This window comes from Pteronotus mesoamericanus, unplaced genomic scaffold, assembly GCF_021234165.1.
Source record: "Pteronotus mesoamericanus isolate MK-2021 breed Mesoamerican mustached bat unplaced genomic scaffold, CSHL_Meso_final contig_90, whole genome shotgun sequence".
In the NCBI taxonomy this organism is placed as follows: domain Eukaryota; kingdom Metazoa; phylum Chordata; class Mammalia; order Chiroptera; family Mormoopidae; genus Pteronotus; species Pteronotus mesoamericanus.
The window spans coordinates 30,244,272-30,269,227 of NW_026555277.1; the positions used below are offsets into that span (position 1 = coordinate 30,244,272).

A 24,956-nucleotide genomic window follows, 5' to 3' on the forward strand; every position below is an offset into this window, starting at 1 on the left:
GGTCTGAAGTTGGGATCTGGTACTATGTCTTTGAAGTAGGCATTATATGCTTTCAATTAAGACAAATGTGATAACTAGGAATGGGTGTACTCTGTGGCTCAGGGGATGAGACATTTAAAGAAAGTTCTCTGAGGCAGGACATAGAAAAAAGGTTTTGGTGTGCAATAAAAGATCTTGGGGTTGAATTATGTAAAGATTCAAAGAGAAAAGCCAACTGCTTGGTTAAAAAAAAGTCTGAAAAGTGAAAAAGAAATTGGGAAATGATAGCTAACATGTAACTAATTAGAATGTGTGTCAAGTAGAAATACTTTTCAAAACTGAAATATGCATTTTCAACACCAAAAGTTAATATAATCCATCTTCTCAAACATCCATCACCAACAGGCTTTAAAATGCGACAAGTTCAGGAATTGCCAAACTCTGGATCCACATGTCAGATCTGGGATTTAGCACATGGAAACTCTTGCTTTTCTCCCTCTCTCATGTACATTTTTCAAACTATACTGAAATTTTAAAACAAAACAAAACAAGACAATGGCTTCATAAAATGGCTATACTCACCTATTATGAAGGTACCTATAAGGAATATACCATAGTCTGATCACCACCATTTCCCATAAGGTGGAGATAGGTGGCCTATTATCTCTCATGTAATTGTACAGAGGAGACAGATTGTTTTGTTCATTGGCTGATGGTTAAAATAACGAAAAACAGCATTTGCTGAAATGCCAGCACCAATACCACCAAACCACCATCGGCATCACCACCACCACCATCATCATGATTCCAAATGTTTTAATTTTTAAGATCAAGCATAAATACCGAGAAAAATGTTTTGGAAGAAATGAACCATTATCTGAATGTTTTGGGGAAAAAAAACAAAAATAAGAGTCGGATCACTTACTGAGCATGTAATCCATGGAGAACCATGGAAAATTGGTTGGTACCACCATGGAATGTAGAAGAAATGAGAGTATGTGGATATGAATTTTGGAGAGAGCATCTTATTTGCTAACAAAGGGTTTCTGTAATCCTTTTAAGCTACTGTAAGTATTAAAATTGCCATTTAAACTTTAAATTCATTGGGTTGCATGACAGGCCTTATTTTGCCAAGTGAATTTAAGCAGTGCTCTTAAGATATGTATCTACAGAAAAATGAATACTGACAACAATATGTAGAATTTTTAATAACAGAGGACAGAACCATGCTGAATAAAGAACCAAAGGGTGTGATGGGTTCTGTCTGGCCAGTATTGCCAAGGTCAGAACTAAGACTGTTTTCCCTGGAGCCTGGACGGACAGCCCAGAGTAAAGAGACATGTGCGGCAGTCTGGGCTTTCTGTCCTCACCTCAGTCAGAGCCTCACAGATGTCATCTGTTCTGTGTACTGTGTTCTCATAAGCTTTATTCTTCTTTGGGGAAGGGAGGGAAAGAACTGTGCACATATAGGGTTCAGTGCTATCTGTGGTTTTCCCTCATCCACTGGGGGTCTTGGAACATATCCCCAGTGGATAAGGAGAGACTGCTATATTTTTTTTGTAGCAAATGTGCTATTTTTTCCCTGTACATACAAATCTATGATAAAGTTTAATTTATAAATTAGGCACAGTAAGAAATTAACAAAAATAACTAATAATAAAATAGAACCATTACAACATATACTATAATAGAAGTTATGTGAATGGGGCATTAGTGAGTAGAATAAGTATTACTTGAACACAAGCATTGGGATCCCATGACAGTCAAACTGATAACCAAGATGGTTACAAAGTGACCAAGGGGTGGGTAGCATGAATAGCATGGATACACTGGACAAGGGATAATTCACAACCCTGGCGAGGACAGAGGGGAACAGTATGAGACTCCATCAAGCTACTATGAATAGCGAACAATTTAAAACTTCTAAATTATTTATTTCTAGAATTTTCCATTTAATATTTTCAGACCATAATTGGCCACAGGTAACTGAAACTGTGGAGAGCAGAACCATAGGTAAAGGGAGGGGACAACTGTATACTTAAAATCACTAATCTTTAATAGGTCTTAGTAGTTGAGTGGTAGCGGGTACTCAAATAGTTGGCACCAGGAAGAGAGAATATGATTTTAGTTTCTTAGCCAGAGTAGGTATTTTCTAGTTCCATTTTTTACAATGTTAGTTTTTTAACACAAATGGAGAAACAAAAAAGAGCAAAAGTAGGGACTGTTTATTTGGGAAAAAAAAAAAGTCTCATTCTAGGTCTATGTCCAACTTAAGTCATCTTCAGCTACCTCTTTGCTGTTATCACAAGAGAAATGGTGTCTATTTATTAATAGTAAATTAAATCATAAAATTTTAACTGTGCAGCACAACTAGGAGAGGCTTATCTACAGGCCTTCGCCAAAAGTAAAATTCACCAATTCATCACCAACAGGACATCATAATTTCCGAACAAAGATATTAGTATATGGAAATTATTCACATGGTGGGTAAAACCCTAATAAATAGGCAGCATGCTATTAGTTGAATCAAATAAAATAGCTAATATTTAACTTCTTTGACCTACAAAAATATCAACTTCCTATGTATCAACTTAATATATCACAAGATCAATAACAAGACAAAGAAATTCTACCATAACAACCAAGTCACAAAAATAAGTAAAAATTACATTGTCAAATGAAAGCATTCTTTATCTACGATAAATCTAAGTTTACTTGTACTAGAATGATAGCACAACAAAAACCATCCCACGTCACAGATCAGTCTAATAATAGCCTGCACAGAAAATGTCCCCTGTAACACAAACGTATGTGTTATTTTTTGACATAAAGAAAGCAAACCAGATAGCGAATGGCCCAATTACCTGACAAGGACAGATCAACCTGAACGTTGGAGTCTCCAACAGCAGTAACTTCATTAACTGTAGGGGCCCCTGTGTTAGCAGGGGTCACTGGGAGTAGGGTTGTGAATTCCTTTGTGTCTGGGGAATGAGTAGGATAACCTTCCACTGAGGTAGCTGAGTCTTCAGGAAGATTTCCAACTCTTCTTCCACCTCTGCCATCATTCCTAGCTGTGTGAGGTAGAATCAATGGTAATCTGTACAATAAGACCACCACCCATCATTGTGTGTGTGTTAAGAATGTGCAGTTGCTGCAAAAGTTTTCCACTTGTAATGTACGAATGCAGAGCAAAAGATAGTGTGATTTGTTACACTATTCCACAGAATCTATATTTTGCAATTGACACCATCTGGACATTACTCAGCAGAAGAGGTTCTGGTGACTCTAATACCCAGACATTTGTTGTAATATCTGCCTAGGTTATTAAGGTAAGTTTTATGCCACTACAACTGTGACATTGATAATCTTGAGCTCTTACTCAATTAGGCCCACCTTTGATGAAGTGGAGGACACATATCATTGAACTAGAAGGTAAAATTATGCTGTCTGTGATTGGAATAGCCAATGCAAGGCTTCAAAGAGCTGAGGTTTTATTTTTTCCTTTGTCAGAGGGCACTGTTTCTTACACACCAGCACCATGAATTTATGGTCCAGAGTATAAATGACAAAATAATATTACTAATGCAAGAAACATAGCAAGCAATATAAGTCCATTATAAATCATAGGTAAGCAATCTAACTCTAGAATTTAAGAAACCTGACCTTTAAGATTAAGAAACATAGTGACATTTAATGTACAATGGCTTCTAAAAAGTCTACAAAGCAGAAAACTCAGAGACCCATCACCAGCACACCTTCTGATCAGAAGTAACAGCACTAACAACAATGAATGTACCTCCACCAAAGACACTGAGCAAAGACACCCGCAGCTGAAGCCATGCGGGCTTTACAATCCTTACTGCTAGATGTTGGAGTAGAAGTTATTGGCTGGTCTTTATCTTCTTCCAAGACTCCATGTGATGTAGAGAAGCTCTGAGTATGACTCTGCTCTGTGTCAACGAAGGATGAATCCAGCATTAATTTGGAGCCCTGCAACAAATCCTGCTATCTGCTGGCAGGAAGGATCTAGCTATATAGAGTCAGACAGGTAGAGGCATAAGAATTCCAGAATTTGTGCATGCCATTCTTCTTTGATGAAAATGTACAATAGAGCTCTGTTTTGTCCGTAGTTGGCTCTTACGGCCCTTTGTTGATATTTCAGTATAATCAACAAAGATAGGGTGCCAACGTAAAGTCTGAGGCAAAACTTGGTCTATCTTGGATCATCCTTACTGAATTGTACAATAACATTGCTACCAGTCACTGAGAAAAACCAGAGGACATAGAGATAGAGAAAAAGAAATGTTTGAGTCCCAGGGTTCCTATCAACAATCAAGAGCACCTAGCTGTGTGTCAAGAAGCATGACTGTCAGGAGAATAAACACCGTGATTGCATGTAGTATTCCTGTAACCACCAAAGAGGAAGAAATTCATCTAGAATAACTTGCTCAAGTAACTCAGATCCAATTTATAAAAGGAAATACTTTAGTTCATCCTAAAGAACATTAAATTAAAGTTACCATTTTATTCTATTATTAGGTTTTTGATCTCATCTGTGGACAGGGATTCTCATCATCACATTGAGACGCCAGGGAACGCTTGCCTGGGCAAATACAGTGCCCTCGCTGTACTGTATGCAATTAGAGGTTGAGCCATTGCCCATCTTTGATTTTTCTTTGAATATTTGGAGTTCATTTCCTTTGTGTTTTTCTCAGAAAAGTACTGACCTCTGAGTTACAGGTGCAAGCACTCCGTAAAGCACATCCATAAGCCACGTCCACCACCAAGTAAGCATGACAACCAGGAGAGAGACATCTCCTAAATCCCAACTGAACATTAGAACAAAAGTCAACAGGAACATAAAGTGAAAACACAAGACCATTGGCAGGGACCATTTTTTGGCCCATCTGTGTCTCCTTTAATGCTTAACCCTGTGCTATTTACATTTCTAATGATCAACAAGTGCTTGCTGATTTTTTCCTTTGCCTAAAGAGGCTCTGTCCATTATGTGCAGCAAGCAGTGAAATGAGGCCTCTTAATTCTGGGTTTCTTTCCCCGTCTGTCAAGAGATTATGAATGACTTTAGGCTGATGTCTAGGAGAGCCCTATGTACACAATGGAAATTAAGGCTACTAGAAGCTTAACATTGCTTCTACCAGATGTTTAGTGATAGGAAGAGGTATTAGCAAATGTTCTTTTGTGCATGTGCCCTGCCACCTTTGTCAATTGTCAACAACATGCCTTGCCCCTCTTACATAGGCTAGTGTGATTTCCCTATTTTCTATCATTATCTGTCCCCAAATTGTCTTTGCACAACCAGTAAAACAATCCTACCCCTCTTCTGCCTTGGAGAAAAGATGGGAATCCAAAAGGGTAGGTCAGTTAAAACATACAGAGATCACTGTCCTAACCATGGGCTTGGGTGACAATGCCATAACTAATTAGGGAAGGAAAATCAAGGTGCATAGAGCCCCACATCCATTTTTTTTTAAACATAAAGTAATTGAATCTGGAAAGCACCAAGAATGAAGGAAAAATCACAGTTAAAGAATTTCACCAAGAAAATATAAAAATGAAGAGAGCTTTTATGCTCTGGGCTGAGACGAGCCACAAAGCACTAAATGCACCATTCCGCCACCAAGCTCTGCATAGGGGCCAGTGTAAGCAAGAGCTGAAGCAGAAACACAGGTCTTAAAAAGGACTGGGTGTCATTATCCTTACGGGTTGTCATTGAAAGAGATTCTGTCCTGTCCAAGTCTTCTACCAAACCTGTGTTTGGATCTGCAGGAGGCTGAAGTGTTGTACTATGTCTGGAGTCCATATCTGAAGGAATTAAATTAGTGTTATTGTTTGATCTCCTAAACCACTACTTCAGGGTGCTATATGATCCAGAGCTAAATTATTCTTATATTTCAAACTTGGATAAAAGGAAAGAAAGCACATACTTAGTGATGTCTCCAGAATTGGAATACATTATGGTTTCTTCAAAAGAATATCACAAAAAGTAACTGGCTTTCATTTAAGGGTTTGAGTTGTATAAAAGCAACAATTTTTGTTTAATTTTGCTGTCTCAAAGGACTCTAAATGGGCACATGATGGGCCTCCCAAACTTTGCAGAGAAAAACACACAAACCTTGTGTGACTTGTCCCATTCTGTACACATTCCTTTTCTTATAGACACATGGGATCTGCCACACAGAGAAAGGATAAAGCGCCCTGGTTTAGGGACCATTTTGCCATATCGACCTTACTTGGCAAAAGAACGTTTTTTATAGCCTCTTTCCTTCATTTGATCCTCTTCCACTTCACAAAGTGAACATGCAAATAAAACATACACTCATCACCCAATACTACCTAGGTAGAAGCCATGGGAAGTATTCAGGGGCATAAAATAAGCACAGTGGGTGTCAGTGAATTAGTCATCCTGTAAACACAAATGTGCGGTGTCTTTGGAAATTGACATGTGCAATGTTGACTGGTAAGAAATTTCACTGAAATATTTACAAATGCTTTTAAAATAATTATCGCAAATCAGTTCTGTTGAAATAACAAGTCCTGAGTGAAGGCCAAATGACCCATAAACACCATCATTATTGTTGGCTCTCCAATTCAAAGTCCACCCACACTGCTGCCTCTAGAGAGATTTAAGTAGTTCCAGATGACTCGAGCAGGAAAAACTGGAATATTAGGCACCCCCACCTACACTGCAGTCTTTCCATACAAAAAGAAAGGAAACTCAAGATCTTTGCCCAGAAAAAACAAACAAACAAACATGGCTGACTCCATTATCCCAGACTGAAAAACGAGAACAGGCTAGCTAGCCCAAATCCAAACCCGAAATGGATGTTCTTCCAGAAAAAGTCATGCCTGTTGGTGGTCTCTAGACACCCTTGTTTATCTTCCCTCTAATAAATAGAATCCTTCATGAGGTATCACACCATTCTACACTTTGAACTAATTTCATTGTCCTTGACATGTTCATCAATTTAACAATCTCTTTCTGTTCATCAGCAGGAAGTCAATACTAATTCTGAAATTATTTTACTGGCTTGGTTTTCTACAGTGCATATCATCAGAGCCTCCAGCAGCCACGTGCATAAACACATGCTGGTCTGCGTGTAACTTCAGCTGTAGCCATGATGGCCACAACCTAGCCATTCAAACTCATCTTCCTTTCTGACCAACAACTTTGTTCATGCTAACAAATTCATTCCTTGGCTTTCCTTCCTATATGCCTCTCCTTGTGTGCGTCTTCTTCCTACAAAAACTTTTCCTGGCTTCCTTTCTCTGACACTTTCTGGAGAATCCTCTGAATTTCTTTGGTGTTATTGTTGGCAACGTTCATTTGACATCTGTGACTTGCTGTCTCATATTGTTAGATATATTTTGATGTTAAATGTTTCTTTTATCTAGTTAAATTTTAAGTTCCTTAAGAGCATGGGCCACAAATTGTACATTGTTTTGTCTCCACATGCCTTGCACATTAGCAGATATTCAATGCCAATATAGTTTCTAATCGCTCATACCTGGTGATATCGTATCATTAATATTTGGGAATATTTGGGAATGACATAGTTACGGGGCTCTAAAGATATGAAATCATAAAAACTTTTGGGTTCATTTCGGAGATAACTGTTTAAATTCACTGCCAAGAGATATGGTCATTGTGCTCTTGGAACTCATTTTAATAATGTTCATGCCATGCATACTCTTTGCGGTTAGGATCTTGATTATTCAATGCCATCAGCAATAATTCACATCCCCATATTGGTTCTTTGGTTTATCTCCCTTTTTGGAATGTTACATTTCTGTGACCAAGATACCTTGTTAAATAACAAAACAAAACTTGAAAACTATTCATGTGTATGGTAAGAAACCTGGATTCTTCAACTTAATAAGGACTAAGAAAAGAGGGACATCACCTACCACCAACTCTTGCAGATTCTCTAAGAGAAGTTGTTATCTGTTCTGATAAAGAAGGATTCTTTTTAAATATAAAAACTGTTCAAATAAAATCACAATCCTCCATTCTTACAGAACTACAACTATTATCTTTTTTACTCTCTTTCTCTCTCATTTAATTCTGTTTTTGAATAGCCTATAGGTAAATAAGAATGTAGTTGAAGAAAACAGAGATTGCATTCTGTGCAAAAGTTGTCCACTTATGAAATTCACAAACATCTATGGAGGGCCAAGAGTGATCTAAATCTTAGGTCACTGGATACTGTATCTATCTTTAAATGTGGCAAGAGTCAATAATAATTTTCTGAGTTTTTTAGTTATTTGTTCAGAATGAGCACTCAGCAATTTTTTGCCCTCTAAGATTTCTCTACCAAAGACAGTTTTATTTTTGGGTCTACAATGGAAATCATCACTGAATCCATCACTTCACTTTTTAAAAACCTTGCACTTAGGAGTAAGTGAGAAAGAAATCTTGAGACTGCTCCTCCTCCAGAGGAAATGACTTCCACTCCCATCATTTTAGGACTAATTCTATTTTAACTCTTCTGCCAAATTCTTCACTCTCAGCTAAGGACCTTACATTTAGATAAATGGGCATATCACTTCTACCAAGAAAGTAAATTTTTGAAGAAAATTCCATTTCCTTCTTAAGAAAGCAGACTGGTCTAAAACCAAAGGCCTATTTCTAGGACAACAGCCATTTGGCAGTTTTCAAAAACATAACATAAAAAAGGCTTAGAGGCTATTACCCATTCTTCTTTCTGTTTGATGACCTCGTCCCATTGGATGTGAGATAGGGTCCAAGAAATAAGGCCAGGAGCTGTCCTCTTGACTCTGCGTTGTCATTTCTTGATTTGTATGGCTGTCATGAGCTGAGGCTGTTGTGATCATGCAGTTCAAACAATTGTCAAAGTGTTAGTTGATATCTGCCACGGATACACTGAATTTTTTAAATACTTTTTTTTATCTAGACAAAACAATAAAAACATTTTCCTGGCATTGAGAGCCAGGAATCTGCATAAACAGAGTGGTTTAGCAGGAATGCGTTCATTCATGCTCATTTTCTTAGCAATCAGGATCTGAACTGGAGGACACAAAATCATTAATGACTTCTCCAGTGGATAGAAGATGAGTTACAGACATCAAGTGAAGATGAAGGAGTAGTTCTTGACCATGCTGCCACCACCTCTAAAAGAAGGAAGTATAAGAGCCCAAGCACATGATGTCATTCTGAGACAACCACATCCCAGAGAAATGCACATTACGACAGTAGTAAATTTAGAGAAGGGATCAGGTAACAGCTTCTCATGAGATAAACGTGAAAGTAAATGCCATTCACCTCAAAGGCATGGATAGAATCCATTAGAAGTATTACCTTCTAACAGTGAGATTTATAGTATAAATAACATGTAAGAATGCAGCACATGCTTTTGCTCCATTCTGTGCCAATGAAGAGGTATAGGTAGAAAAGATTACAATAGTAGCCCCTTAGCAACAACCAACCACAACACATAGCCAGTCACTGACTCCGTCGCTCTGCCAAGAAAGAATTCAGAAGTTGCCACATACTGGAAGGACATTATGCATTATATTCCATATTGCAAATGGAAACATGGGGATATTTCTCACTGACGCTAAATGAGAATATCATTCTTAAAAGGAATTCACATTCTTTTACAAGCCAGAGTGTATTTCAATGTTTCTGTCTCACAGGCAAAAGAATCATGCACAGGAGTTTGCAGAGTGAAGTTATCTGGCTTAGATAAAAGTGAGCTTAGAGATGTGACAAGACTTGAGGCCGATTTCTACAATCCCACAATTCAAGAATAGAAAAGGTGTATTTTTTGTAAATCTAAGAAGAAAACCTTGTACATTCAAGGAGAAATTTCCAAACAGACACTAATAAGGGCCAAATGACATCAGACAGGTATTTTTCTCAAAATGTCTGGCTCCATTTCTTCAAACATTGGAGTTCCAATCAAATGCTTTCTAACAAGCCCAGTATTTTATAGAACCATCTGTAAAGTGCAGACCCACATCATAGAGTAGATTCCTTTATAAAACGAAAGGGGGTATTTTATAAGATCAGAATCTCGGGTGCGATCTCACCAGGGGATGCCCCAAACTAAATCTGAAAGTGACATACACAAGAGCGCATTGTCTGTGTCTCCTTTATGTGCTAATATCCATTCCTGTTCAGGTGATTTGTTATGAGCATTTAAAGGTTGGCTCTTTGTTGACCACACCATAATTTATTAGGGAACCTTAACATCTTGTGACAATTCCTTCAGTAACTTATTTGTTCAGTGTCCTCAATGTTCAACATTTAACCCAAGAGGAAGTTGCCACCCAAGTTTGCTTGTTAAACCATCCATTACCATCTGTCCCTGCTGTTGAATAAGAGTCTTCTTTGGGCGTTTGGAGATATTCTCCACGCCATCCATTTGTAAACCACTGCTCTTCCTGGGCAGATGTTTCTTCTGTTGCACTACTAGGGGTTGCCAGAGCTGTGAGAAGAATTTCAATGGTGAGCCATTATTGTTCAATTCCCTTACCAACACATTATCCATCTATTTGAAGGGCATATACATGTGAGAGAAAAGGTAGAAAAGGTAGAAAAGGAAAGCAGCAAGGAGAGATCACTGATCTTCTGAAAGGGATATTAGAAATCAAATGGCCCAATCCTTTAACTTTTCAGACAGGAAAACTAGGGTGCAAGGAAGTTTTCATTTGCTCAAGGTCACACAGGCAGATTGGCACAGTCAGAACTATACCACGGTCTGTGAACTCCCATTGTTATTCTTATTTTTCAAAAGGTTATGGCTTCATAGATCCTGTCTGAGAGAATCGCTCAAAGAATTATCCTCTTTGTTCATGTGACATTATTACAAAGAATATATTACATAGTAATAGGTGACAAAATAGCCCAGTAGGAGGCCTTCTGAAATGGTGGTCACATGACCCATAGTCACAGGCCCTGGAAGTGCACCAGAAATGGATTTGCCCAGAATGAAGAAGGATGTTCGGAATGACAGGGATGTTCTTCCACCAGCACATGATTAGGGTGACAAATTCATTTTTTAACAAAATTACTTCAGTGGAAGAAAACTACTTTTGCCAGTGTTTGGCATTATATAAACAATAGCAATGTGTGACAGGTTTAAATTTCAACCACTGAGTGCTGTGGCTGTCCAGTTTTTAAAAGAACAAAATGAATGGAATAAAATTGTATCAGGGTGCCCATGGGAAAAATGAAAAAGTCACTCACATTTTCATCTAGGGCAACTAGTAGCAAATTTTTAGTTCTCAAGATAAAAGGAGACTTACAAATTTGCCAAGTTGAAGTAGACTTTGCAACATGTGAAACTGGTTGTATTTCATTATTTTAGAAAATACGTGTGATTTTATAATAGCAAAAACATTTTTAAAATAAAACATATTGTCCTCACTTTACCCTAGGATTGGCCAAAACATTCCTGGGGTTATCAAGTGGGAGTTAAAAAAAAAAAACAAATCTTAAGTTTTCTTTCCCAAGGACTAAATCACTGTCTTCTGACAAGTAATGAAGTTAGAAAAACCAGAACTACAAAAAGGGAAAAATTAACTCAAACATAAACTTCTTACTCAAAGTTTTTAAAAAAGAAAATGCACACACATATGTGTGTATACACACACACACAACACACTATTCTATATGCCTGCTGTCATTATCTTTACAAACAATGTGATCCTTTTAAATACCTATAACTCTCCCTATTATTTTCAACATATGGATTAGCAGAGTAGGAATTCCACTGTAAAATATGACTCTCTTCTAGAAAATGTAACATTCTTTTAAAATAAGCCTTTTTACATTTATATAACTATATGAAAATTCTTAGAGCAAGAATATACATGTTCAAATTTTTGCACAATTTTTCTAATAAAATTATGACATTTTAACTTCATACTTAAGTTTTGTACTAAATTTCAAAAATAGGGTCATTTCTGTATAACATTTAAAGGTTTTATCAATTTTCTCCAGGGCCTTTCCTCAGTCCTGTGAGATAGCCACATAACTCTCTGACATGTCTATTGTGTTGCAATGTTCCTTTGATAAAGCCCAAGGGTCACCAACAAGAATCTCTTCGCGTTTTGTGAGTGCTGATAGGAGAATTACTGAGGCTGGTGCTGCTCTCCCTCTAGTAGGTTCTGGTAGTTCTGCTGTGTCTTGTTTTTCAACAAACCTTCAGTAATGACCTCCCCACTGCCTTTTGACAATAAGCTCATTAATTCCAAGCCTCTTAAGTAGCTTTCAGTTTTTAAAGCACAAACTGTCTTAAATTATTTCTAAAATATAGTGTTGGGTCTAAGGAGAGGACTGGTATAGAATCCCATTCTTATTTCTTATTTCTCTCTTTTATCAGAAGACTGTTCTTAACTCAGCCCATAATCCGCATGCAGGCAGATCTATCAGAGTAAGCAGTGAGATGTAGGTGTGTTGTATGTATTCAATACAATATCTAGGGCTCAATAACTAATGTCTTAGCTAATGTATGAAATGCTTCTTTTGTTTCTGAAGACATCCCTCAAACCATGAATTACCAAATGCCTTTGGCTTTGCCTTTTGGATTCTAAGTAGATGTTTCTTACATTTTTGCTTTAGAGATATCCACAGCTATGAAGATGGTGTCTGAGCCATAGTTTTAAAATGCTACAGGCTGTTATCCTAAATTAAAGCTCCTTTTATTCCAAACATGATAGGCATTTCTCCAAGAAATAGATGAAAGAAGAGTATATACTTCCTATGTTTTTTCTTATCCTCACCGTCTAGTAGTGAGACTTAGAAGTGTTTAAGAAAACTTGAGATGTTTGCACATAAGTAGAAATAACAGCAGCAAGGCCTTCCCCAAATGACCCTCGGCTTAAAAACAGAAAAAGATCAGCCATAGAACTCAAATGTAGACCATCTGAGCTTTTGACTTTCCTCCAGAGAGGATAAGGGATGTCTTTCTACAATACAATGAGGAAAAGAATGTGAAGAAGAAACTGGATGCATCAAAGGCCTTCATAGAAAATAAAGATTCCATGGAGAAAATTTAAAAAAAGAAAAGAAGAGAAAAGAAGGATTCCAAAGAACAATGCACCAGTCAAGCTTTCTTTCCAGATGCCACTGCTAAGCACCAAGAGAGCAAAGTCTTCCTTATACATTTTCATAAACACACAAAAATCACTCAATTGGAACTTCTAGGAATCTTTAACATAAAACCCTATCTTGGGTCTTTTTAAAATTTTCCTTCTTAAATATTTTGGCCTTTTGGGCAACCTGACAAGTTAGCATTTTTCTTCTAATTTCCAAAACTTGTGTGCAGATTCGGCAGCTTTTCAAGCTCTGGGGATAAAGAAAAATTACTGCGTGGAAAAAGAAGATGCAGACATGTCTAAAAATAGTCTTCCCTATTTTTTGGAATTACTTCACTAGCTCATCTAACTCAGAACTGCTGACCACCATCCTTCTTACTTGTGCGTGTAGAATGCTGGGTTTCCTCTTCATCATGATGCTCCTGCTGAATGAGAGGAGGCTGTGGTTCCTGGGTCCAGTTTTCTCCATAATCACTGGTGCCACTTCTGTCCACATCTGTCGTGATGATGGTTACATGCACTGTGACTTTTTATCAACCTTTGATAGTTCTGTTCTTCCATTAAAGTACATGATATTTAACAGTTGGATGCCAGAGCATCTACCATCAACACTTTTGAGTGACTTCACTAATCTCTCTCAAAGAAGAAAATCAATGGGCAAGGAATATCATAACGAAGACCTGTTATTCCACTACAACCACTTTCTCAAGGGCAGCACCATAAACCATCTTAATGTATTCATTTTCATAATAGAGCAACATAAAATATCTTCTGCCCAGATGGTGTGATTGATAAATGACCCCTAAGTTGAATTGAGTATCATCATGAAAGTTCTCTAAGAATTTGTGATGAGATATGAACAAATTTCCCACTGAGCCCCGACCATTGACCTTTGCAGCGTCATAGTTCAAGAAAGAAAATCTTTAGTTAAGAATGCATATCCCATTACCAGTCATCCTTGTGGTTGTCTGAAGTAATACTTCTGGAGTAAAAAAGCCTGGGCTCCACTGGTTCCAATCCTGGTTCTGTGATGGGATGTCAGAAACCCGTGGTGTGGTTGAAACTGTGATAATGATGATTGAAGTTATTAGGAAAATGGCATTTCTTGAGCCTTCACCACCTGTTTTGCACTTTTTCCCCTTCTTTGGTCTATATAGTGAATCATCTATACCAGGTCGTATAGATGGTTGAGTGGAAATGGAAGGAAAGCAGAGAGTGCCTTCAGCTTGATTCAGCCACATGGTGAAGCATCCCAGCGTCCTTTGCATTCTGCCACAGAATACGTTGGGGCTAGAACATGAGATCTGCTGGACGAAGCAGCCAAAGAAGCTGCAGCAGGAGGAAGAGCAGCTTTGAAAACACCAGCCCTCCACCGAGGAGAACCAAAGACAACAGAACTTTGCCCATCCATGCAGTCAGTAATGGCCCTTTGCACTTGAAAGCCCAAGGAATCTTGTATCACTGGCAAGTACACTACATGTTGATCCTCAGGATAAAGAGGTACATACCTGAAAGTTATACCATGATGATCACTTTATTTTGTTAGGAGTTTTGGTGAGGAAAAAAAAAAAAACTCTGGGTATCCAGAGCTTTCCTATAGGCAATTCTAAGAAAGAATACCTACCTATAACAGCCATATGATTTACCTACACATTTCTGAATATTTATCAAGCACTTATAGTAGTCTCATCAAATACAAAGCGCTTCACAAGCAAGCCATTCAAAGGCGGCGAAAGAAAAACAAGATGCATACATTCAGTAGAAAAACACCATAGGGAACCAAACACCATCACAGCAGATCTCCAAGGAAAAGAAAGAGGCATACTGTCACCCAAAAACGATAGGGCTAGAATAGGAGATGCACCCAACAGAAGGATCATGAAAAAATCAGAATCAATGTCTTTTGTGAAAAGGTTATTTGCAAATCCACCCTAATTCTTTCCAACTTCCCTTTGATACCCAAATAATACAATACTCTTTTCAGAACTATACAACTATCAGCTCTATTTCACAAGTTAAGAAAATCAAGTTTAGTGTCATTGATCACATTTTCAATAAGCCTGAAAAAAGTGGCAGCTTTTATACCCCTACAGAGGAAAGAGGGCATCCTGCTGAATTATGTGCATAGAGGCCAAGCAGAAAAGTGAACTGAAACTGGAAAATATGCCACAGAGATGAAAATTACCAAGGGAAGCTTTCTCCTGGAGTGTGATCATGCAATTTATTTTCACATTGATCTGTTTGGATGGCCACCCAAGGGTTTAGTTTCTCAAGTATTAAGACCACAGTTTTTTGGTGGCCCTACCTGAAAGATGGGGCCACATCCTAAACCCCAGAGACAGCATAATATTAGAGCTTCAGTGTTTTTGGTTATTTGGCTTTCATTCTGAAGTCATTAAAAAGAGTTTCCTTATTCCATAGACTAAGCTCTGAGGTGTCCAGGCTTAAATGTATACCACTTAAGAGCTTAGACACAGTGCATCTAGTGCATATCAAGGTTTTGTTCTAACAATACTATATATAGTTAGATGCCTTCAAGTTCGAAGCTATTTTTTGGATCTCTCCCTCCCTGATGCTGTCCATTTGAGGAAGATACTCTCAGATTGGGAGGGACAGAACTTCAGTGATCCAAAAGAGCTCACGTAACAACCCAACGTGACAGCTTCTCTAAGGAAAAGTAGAGCTGTTATGGAATCAGATTCAGGATTCTCATCACTGTTCAGCAATATCTTAGATGATTACAGGTATGAATAGGAAATTCAGTCTTCAGACAGGATATTAGACCAATCATTGCCTTTTTTAAAGGACATTATTCAGCTTAATTTCCATCTCTGTTCTTGAAAAGTTTTATAATTGTCACAAGTTTGGATACTATTATGCAGTGATTTTTCTATTTGTTTTTAATAGTTGGCATTGTTTTAGTAAAGCTCAGCTGATATTTGTCTTTTGCCTAAATGCCTTTGGTTATCAATTTATAAAAACTCTGAATTTATTCCCTTGACCTCAGTAAGGTTTTGATTAACTAAGACATTTCTTGAGTTCTGGTTCCCATTGTTGAAGCCTTTCTAGGGCCTTCTAAGTCTTCAGTTTAGGATCGTCTACTACTTTTAATTAATATTCTCCCAATCACATTCTCAAGTCCATTGCTATAATGGACCATGAGCTCCTTGAAGGCAAGAGCTCTGGCTTCTTTCATCTTTGTGTTCCCTGCACCTAGACAGTATCTACACAATGAATATTTGTAGTTAATTTTACTCCTATGCCATTTCCTGACAAAGTTCGATAGTTCAAAGAGAATCTGTAGCAGCAGACTACAGGAAGAACATGAGGCATTAGGAATTTTACAAAACATGTTTTTCCCATTTCTCTCCAAATATGTTTTGGTTTCCATTAAAAAATCTATGTCATCCTTTAAAATCTAATCAATGTATAACTAAGGTGTGATCATAGGCTTATGCTCATTTTTCATATTAACTATTTCCCAAGAGAAATACTGTTGGGTGTCACTCAGATTGATAAGCCTTGTATAGTTCTACTGTAATTGATTATTCTTACTGGTACTGGAGATAAAATCTTCATCATCATCAATGCCTGATCCAGAATGACTGGGGTGTTTGTCTCTTTCGTCTTCATTTTCTTCAATTGGCTCCCAGCCTGCTGAGATATTTGAATCCATACCTGTTGTGGTGACTTGCATTAATAGCTGAGTTGGATGCCAAGTAACCCATTTGACAAAGAAAGAAAATCAGACTCAGAGTGTATGATGGAATTACCAAGATTATAAGAAAAAAGTGAAATATTTGATGTGTATATCCCCCAATTTTTTTTTAATTTTGAGAGAGAGAGAGAAAGAAAGAGAAACATTGATTTGTTGTTGCATTTATTGGTTGATTCTAGTATGTGCCCTGACCAGGGGTCGAACCCATAACCTTTGCATATCAGGACAATGCTCTCGTCAACTGAGCTACCCAGCCAGGCCCTACTCCAAATTCCTATATCTTGGTTTCTGAAGCTAATCTATAGATCTAAAAACACATGGCTATGATTTTACAACTGAACGGTCTCTTTAAGAAAGTTAAAGAATAATTACAGACACAACCCAACCAAAACAGTAAAAGAAAAAAAGGCCAATAAACACTCCCTCATGCTTTTAGATACACTTATTAACTTATTAAGAATACGTCATTAAAGGTAGAGCATCCAGGAGAGAATAGAAAAGTTTCACATGTGCCTACTTGCTTTGTCAAGCTACCTTCTAAAAAACCTTGGAATTTAAGCACATGTTAGTCATTTCTAAAGTATCATAGTTGTATTCATAATTTGCAATTCATTTTTTATCTTCTTTAGCATCAGATCACTGTACTGTAAATGCAAACGAAATCTGCACTGCAGTTCCCAACAAGACTTCAGCATACAGCAAAATAAAAAAAAAGTTACTCAACAGAGAAGTCATTCTTGTCATTTATTAGTCAGCCACTTTGGCTGACTAAAGTGGACTGTAGCCAAGATTAGGAGAAATTCTCACTTTTCTCCTTTGGGAAGCAATTGCAAGAAAGAAGAAAACCCTCCACCTTTTTTCCACGGTTACTGTAGATGTCTCTTTACTGCAAAGGGGTTTCCTCCATTTTGAATCATATTCATGCTATCTTTTGGAATGACCATTTTTTTTTCATACTGTTAGTATCTATCCCAAGAATAGTTCTACTGGTTGAGATTTTCTATATTTTGTTAGCTCTAGCTATGCTATTGTATTTTCTCTTGAGAAGTCAAAAATTTCAAATGACGTTGGCCATTTTACCATACCTTTCAGAGTCATAATTTTGTTCTGTCATCAAGAAAGACCTATCCCATTTTCCACAGTCCCCTTATCAGGCTCCCCCTGGACTATATTAATTCTATAGAGTAGAAAGAAGAAATCTGCTTAACAGTGCTATGAAATCAAACATATAGATTCAGAGCTCATGATCCTTCTAAAGTCATCACAAACACTTGTAAGGCCAGAATGGACTTTATGTCAATGAGAATTACTGAAGACTGTCAAGAAAACATATGAAGTGAAAGAGTAATAACTAATCACCAGCCATTATTGTTGTTGTGTGAAAATGGTTCTTGGACTCTGATGGTTGAAACAACCATGAAAACCAATCCTGAACTTCTTGCCTCTTGGGTACTGTTTTGGGAGGTGTACCACTAGTTCCCATCAAAGCTGTTGTAAGGATAATTGAATTGATTGTTGTTAATGATCGGTTCCTTAGAAATAGCATTGTATATGCTTTTATTCTTTTTTCCACTCAAGGGAGTTATCGATACTTGATATAGATGGTGGAAAGAAAGGGGAAAAGCACAGAAGTTCCATTTCTTTCAGAGGCCCAAACTGTAGTTCATAGAATGTCAGGGATGGAAGGATGTCAAATATCATCTAATGCATGCTGCTCATCTCAAGGATGAAAAACTGTATAGGACAGACCTTGACCTGTCTGAAGTCAGAAGGTTAACCAACAGAGAGGCCTCAAAAGGAGCATGAAACTGTCCTTCAATTTTGAAAGACTATAATGTAAAAGAGGAATTAAATTGTTGTCCATGCTCCCAAAAGGCTAAGTTGGGACCTGTGGTGGGACCTGTGGAGAGGACAATTCTTTCAAATGTTGAATTTAAAAAGTTAACAATCTGAACTATTCAGTCATGAGCCTCTTCATAAAGGATTATATACCCTACCATCAGAAAGATCACTGAGGAAAGTCATGTAAGTGATTAAATGATTAGACGTGTTGATTGAACTAGACCTTTTAAGATATTCTCCAAATCTGAGAGTCTCTGATTCTAACACCCTGCTCTTCAGAGTCTTGGCCCTTCATCTTCTGCACATTCTATGTTGGCCAACCAATGTCATTCTCCAAAAGTTAGGATATGATATTTCTGTGAGCAATTCTAGACACATAACCCTACAAATCCCAGATACACAGAAGAATGACACCTGAAATGAAAAAAATGTAAAAAAAAAAAAAAAAAAAAAGCTTCTCTATTTTTTTTCCATTTAGAGTCCAAATCCTCTAGCAACCTTGCCTATGGTCACTTTTTATATTAACACTTTTGCAAAACAGAGCAGGATCTTTTGAGTTCCAGCTTTTAAAGAGAGGAAAATTAATCAGGAAAGACAGAGGTAAAGCGACCCAATGACCTCACTAATAAGACCAGAAGCAAGAGTCTTCATATGAAAACTGTTAAAGACTGCCATTTCTGTAACCATGATGTGCATCAGAAGTATATTAGATAACAGATGATGAAATGAAAAAAGTGAAAGCAGAGACAATGAAACCATCGTTAACTTCCCAAATACAAAAGTAAGGTGAATTAGATTTCCTTTTTCAGCTGTCAAGAAAGCCTAGAAATGACCCAAGGTGAAACACAGACAAGGCCATTTCCTTCACAGTGTTTGTTCTCTGAAGATAAACATTTCAAACATTTAAAAATAGTATATCCCTCCCTCCCTCCAGCATTATCTTAATCACCATGATATGCAATCGTAACATCAGCACTCTTGTCCTCATTGAGCATTTGTCAAAATAAAGAATACAGTGTATTCAATGTCTTACAAGCTAAGCAAATGTAAAGAGCCATTTTTATTACTCTCCTTCTATAGAAAGAATACCTAGTTATTTTAAAATATGACCATATCCTCCATCAACAAAAGTTAGTAAATGACAATATGCTTGTAATCTCCCAGTATTACAGATTTTGAATCTTTTCCCACAAAAGCTCTCAGGTCAAGATACTTTGCAGGAACTTAGGGTTAACAGTTAAACATCCAGGGAGCTTGTTAGAGGCCTGGATCCTGGTATAAAACAACAAGTCACTTCCTACACTTTGCAGCTGAGGTTTTAGATGTCCAAACAAGTGTCCAGGGTCTACGCTTTCTACTTGTAAATCAATACGTCCCTCTATTATTATTAACTATGATAATCAGCACAAAGTAGGAGTATACATTTTCTAACCGACTTTCTAGAGTACTTGTTTTGAAAGATTCTCTTCAGAGAAGCCCCTACAGAAAAAAATAATAATAATTCTGATTATTTGACATGTTGCCAAAATGAAAACAAGTAAAACACTTAGGAGTATCCAGGCATATCTGCAGGGCTCCCTGATAAACGAGATGGTACCAAACCCTGTTCTCCCAATAGTCGTGATGGAGCATTAGCAGAAAATGATAAAGGGTGTCCTTTTCCTCAGCACTGTCCGACCTGGCGTTCGGGACAGCAAATAAGCAAAGGAAATAACAGTTTACCTGTCATTGCTGCTGTTTGATCCTAAGTCTTAGGCTGTGAGTTAGCAAATGAGGACCATATCCAATTAATTTGCTTCTGAGCTGCTGCATGGCTGTTTGAGAGCACAGTTGAAGTAACTCAATCAATTATGAAAATATTCATTTAGTGAGATCTTTCTAAACAACCTTTACTCTCTGACTATATATAATGTCTGGATCTATTACAGGGTAAAGATTAGAAAAGGAGAGAGGCCTGATTTTATCTTTCCACTCTCCTAAAGTCTCCTGGGATCTTAGGATAACATCAGAAATGGGTATCAAGTCAATGCTACTCCTCCTTCAAATGGAATCCCCTGCATACAGGCTCAGAACAAAATCAAGTAGCAAATTAATATCCAATGATGGAAAGAGACTTTATATTAACTTGATTGGGTGACTCAGCCATGAACTGAAGGTCTTCAATGAAGAATTTCACAATGTTGCTTTTATTCATCTATTTTTGGAGTGTGTTTAGAGGTGCTCGCCTGTATCTTTTGGGTCAGTCATTTCATCCAGTAGCTCACAATGACACCTAGCATTTGAAAGCTTCACTGACACTTATCAACTTCAAGTCAAGCTTTATGCTGTATGTATGTCAAGGAAGAACTTTGCAAAGGGTATGTGTTCAACATGTTGGTCTCAGATCTCAAGTATGCATCCATCACTTCCTGTAACTTTTCATTCTAATTCAGAGTGCACAATATTTCCAGAAAAGAAACAAAACTCTCACATGAGAGAAATTCTGGACTCTGTTCAAATTAGACGAAGGATAATTGGCTATATTTTTACACTTTGAGATCTCTTATTTGACTCTCAAGTTGGACTGAGTCCAAAATGTTTTCCTGTAGAAGAAGAATGGCAAAGATCACAAGGATAAACATCTAAACCACTTGTGATTTTAAAAACCATTTGGGTCACACACCCCTTTGGAAAATCTGATTTGAGTTATGGCTTCTTTCTGAAAAAAAAAAAAAGTGATGCTACATGTACACATTCTCAAAATTTTGCATATTATTTCAGGTGGTCTTGTACACCTTACGGTCTATTATTGAACCTACCAGAAGTCCATGAATTCCAGGTTAAAAACTTTGACTCTATGCATACCAAATGTCAACCACCTGCACAGTACATTCTATACTACAAAGAACACATTTGCTCAGAATAAAGAGTAGCAAGATAGGAGCCAATTTCACCAATGATGCCCCGAGATAAACCTGAGAATTCCCTGAAATACTCGCAGACATTCTTACCTTAGAAACTTATTAAAGATGCATGATTCATGCTACTCTTACCCTATAGTACACCAGGAAGAGACGAACAGTAAGTAAACACACAGGAGCAATATAGAAGTTGGCATTATTTCTCTCTTCCTGAAAAGATTTGGGGGAAAAGGAAAAAGCTACTGCTTAGCCAGCAGTTTCCAATTTTCCTCACCCAAGTGAGCTATTATATATGCATATGTATGTATGATATATATATATATTTCTTTGACACCCAGAAGACAAGGAAATAAGAGTGCTCCCAGACAAGAGTCTGCTTCCTGAATTCGTTCAGGTTTCTGGATTCCAAAGAATTCCAGATCACCAATATAAAAGAAGCTGATGACATGTCTCCAGGAGAGCTCTTCCAAAAATAACACTTATAATAAAAAGTTCACTGGAAATTGAAACCTACCCAGATGGTTGTTCTTATTGTTTTTCCCTACTGCCACCCACTAAGGACCCTTAAAGAAGGAATGAGCCAGCCAAGCCAAAGAGTGCTTCTAGGTACTCAGCCAGCCCTCCTCTTGACCTCTGCCCTCCTGCATGCATTAGGGAGGTCTTAAAATCACTCCCTCTCACTAATTTCCAGCTCTCAGTCCAATAGTCATGAGGTTTTGAACTGGGCTTAGAACATACGGTCTATTCACTTATCAGTGCTAACTTTTCCTGGTAGGCCATATGCTACTTGCAAGTTTACACCTGATTGCTTTCTGACACTCTTCATTGTATGCACTGATGTACTGGAGCTGCCATTGGCCTAACTGGATCCTGCAGCACTTCAATAACTCTCGGATTAGCTTTGGACTCACTCTGGTGGACAAATGAGTCTCTTTCTTCCTTAAGTACTAAAAAACACTTAGCTAAGTGCTCTGGAAAGAGGAAAGCATGATTCATTTCTCAACCCAAATCCTAAACTAGGTATCAGTGAAATCTCATAGCACACTTCTTTCTTGATTTCTGAACAGTGTATCAGCTCCATGGAATTAGGTCCAACTCTGAGTCCTCAGGAACTAGAGCAACATCTGGCACAGAGAAGACCTCAAATATTGGTTGAACAAATGACTGGCTTACTAATCCTCATTCTCTTCTATTATCCCTCTCTAATGGTGTTGACTACTGGATCCTGAGCATTAGAATAGACCTAATACGGAGTAGGTCTTCAAAATGTGTTTGCTGGCTAACTAACAGGCAGGAAAAGTGCAGTCCTTACAAGATGTGCTATGACTTGTTCATACAATGTGCTAATTGACTTTCTTAAAGCACATGTGAAACACTCACTATTAGCAGAGGCATTTGTTAGGATTTTCTTCTTTGGTGGGAAATGGTATTTTAGCATAGACCTGACCTGCTTCTTGCTGAGACCAGTAATTGCCATCTGCCAGCATCTGACGAAACTGAATGCCCTGAGGATGAGCACCTTCAACGGGGCTGCCTTTAAAGGGCGGGGAAATTGAGGCGCAACAAGGAGCCAGCAGCACCGCCAGCTTGGTTTGCAGAAGCTTCTCTCAAGGAAGGTTGTCCGCGGGATTACAAACAATGAAGTGGCAAACAGTTGGCTCCAGAGAGCCGATTATCCAGGGCAGCACGGGTAATTTGAAAGAATCTGCTTTTTGAAACATTCAAACAATCTGCAGAGGATGACCAGAACCCCAAACCTATTTGTACCACTATTTGCAAGCTGCCAATAGAAATTTAAAGCATGGTTGAGCGAGTAACCTTACATTAAATCATCATGCTCTGGAGGTTTTCCTGGCTCCTGGGAGACAAGTGGTAGAAAAGGTTCCTGTCTTGAGTGTTCACAAACTAGGAAATTTCTGCCACACACTTTGGAGAGCGGAGTCCCACCCCTCCAGAGCCATAGTCAGGAAAGGAGCAAGTCTAAACCACACTAGGAAAGCGGCTCAGGAGACCCAAGCCTTATTTAAGTTTGAATAATCCTCCACAGCAGGAACACAGCCAATCTGGAAACAAGTTTTAAAGCAAACCACGACGCGGTGACGGGCGGCGGGGGGGGGGGGGGGGACACACAAAGAGAAAAGTGAAGAAGGAGACAAGAGAGAGCTGTAAACACTTTCTCATGAAGCAAAGCACAAGGGACCCATACCCATAGAAATCTAAGGCAATGTTTACATATTTCCACTCTCACAGTACCAAGGTATTGAGTTACCCTCACAAACCAAGCAAGTGTTCAGAGCCTTCCTCTACAGGCTAGGCTAGAAAACTCTTAAGCAGATTTAATTTGATCAGATAACTCCTTCAGCTATGTTTCCCTGGACCAAAAACAAAGGAATTTTTCAGTAAATCATGGGTGACGAATATGACTGAATATTATACAATCAATAACATGAGTATAAATCAGGTTAAAATATAAAAACATAAAGTTAAGTAAGACATAAAGGAGCAGATGGAATGGTATACATCTGCTGTGATCCCAACTTATGAAAACAGTCTTATTCAGAGATGGATGAGAACTGGAAGGAAACATGTAAAAATGAAAACAACTTTTGTACCAAGCTTGAATTGTCACTGTATCCCTGGGACAAGAGAATAAGGGAAGTTCTAAAAAACTTCTTATATGGCACTTCTTATCCCAAGGTAAGAAAAACCTTGCAGATTAAAAAAAAAAAAAAAGAAAGAAAGAAAGAAAAAAGAAAAAATTTCACAAACATAAAAAAGAAAAAAAATGTTGCAGATTTAAAAAAAAAAAAATTGTTGGCAGTAGCAGTCAATGCATGCGGGGCACCGACAGCCGCCACATCCCACCTCCCCAAAAGACATCACCAACCTCCAGACAGGAGACAAACCACCCAGGAGTGCCTGTCTCAAGAAGAAAATGTTTTTTGCAAATGAATCACTATCGGAAAGCACAGTGATCCATTGTCCTTACTGGTAGCAGCAGTATCCTCTGGGTATTTCGACACCCAGGGATAGTCTCGGTCTTGGGTCGAGTGTTCAGTTGGAAGGAGGGTGTGGAAGATGGTGTAACCTGCCGAAGTGCTTCTTTCACTGGGGAACCCACTGCTGAAATCCTCATCAGTACTGTTGTTGGCAATGTCCTCAGGATTAGTTCTGTATTCACCTTTCTTGGTGTAGCGGGTGCCATCACGGTTAACGATAGCTGGGAGAAAGAGAAGGCACTTTTAGAACTTGACAGCTCACATTCCCTGAGTATAGAAAAGACTGTGAATTATCATGTAAGACAGGAACTGCAACGTTGCTTTTCATTTTTATTGAGAAGAGCAACACTTAATTACCTCTCTAGTGGCTGGGGGGCAGGTGGGAATGTAGCCGGAGCGTTGAGAAAAGTGTACCCTCCCCTGCCCACTCACATA

At 38.1% G+C, this 24,956-nt stretch overlaps 1 protein-coding gene across 5 annotated transcripts in view; it reads right to left on the reverse strand.

The window, feature by feature from the left end:
• Positions 1-24,956, reverse strand: part of CD44 (CD44 molecule (IN blood group)) — an 86,499-nt gene that overhangs the window by 15,302 nt on the left and 46,241 nt on the right. The window contains exons 5-13 of one of the 5 annotated variants that reach the window (XM_054585914.1): positions 24,512-24,742; positions 16,618-16,719; positions 14,012-14,125; positions 13,442-13,558; positions 10,320-10,448; positions 8,691-8,819; positions 5,701-5,802; positions 3,840-3,929; positions 2,844-3,050 (exon numbers count right to left, since the gene is read on the reverse strand). In XM_054585914.1, the coding sequence (XP_054441889.1) occupies positions 2,844-3,050; positions 3,840-3,929; positions 5,701-5,802; positions 8,691-8,819; positions 10,320-10,448; positions 13,442-13,558; positions 14,012-14,125; positions 16,618-16,719; positions 24,512-24,742 (1,221 nt within the window). Of the gene's footprint in view, positions 1-2,843; positions 3,051-3,839; positions 3,930-5,700; positions 5,803-8,690; positions 8,820-10,319; positions 10,449-13,441; positions 13,559-14,011; positions 14,126-16,617; positions 16,741-24,511; positions 24,743-24,956 lie in introns of all 5 variants that reach the window. The other 4 variants (XM_054585913.1, XM_054585915.1, XM_054585917.1 and 1 more) reach the window with 4 other exon arrangements.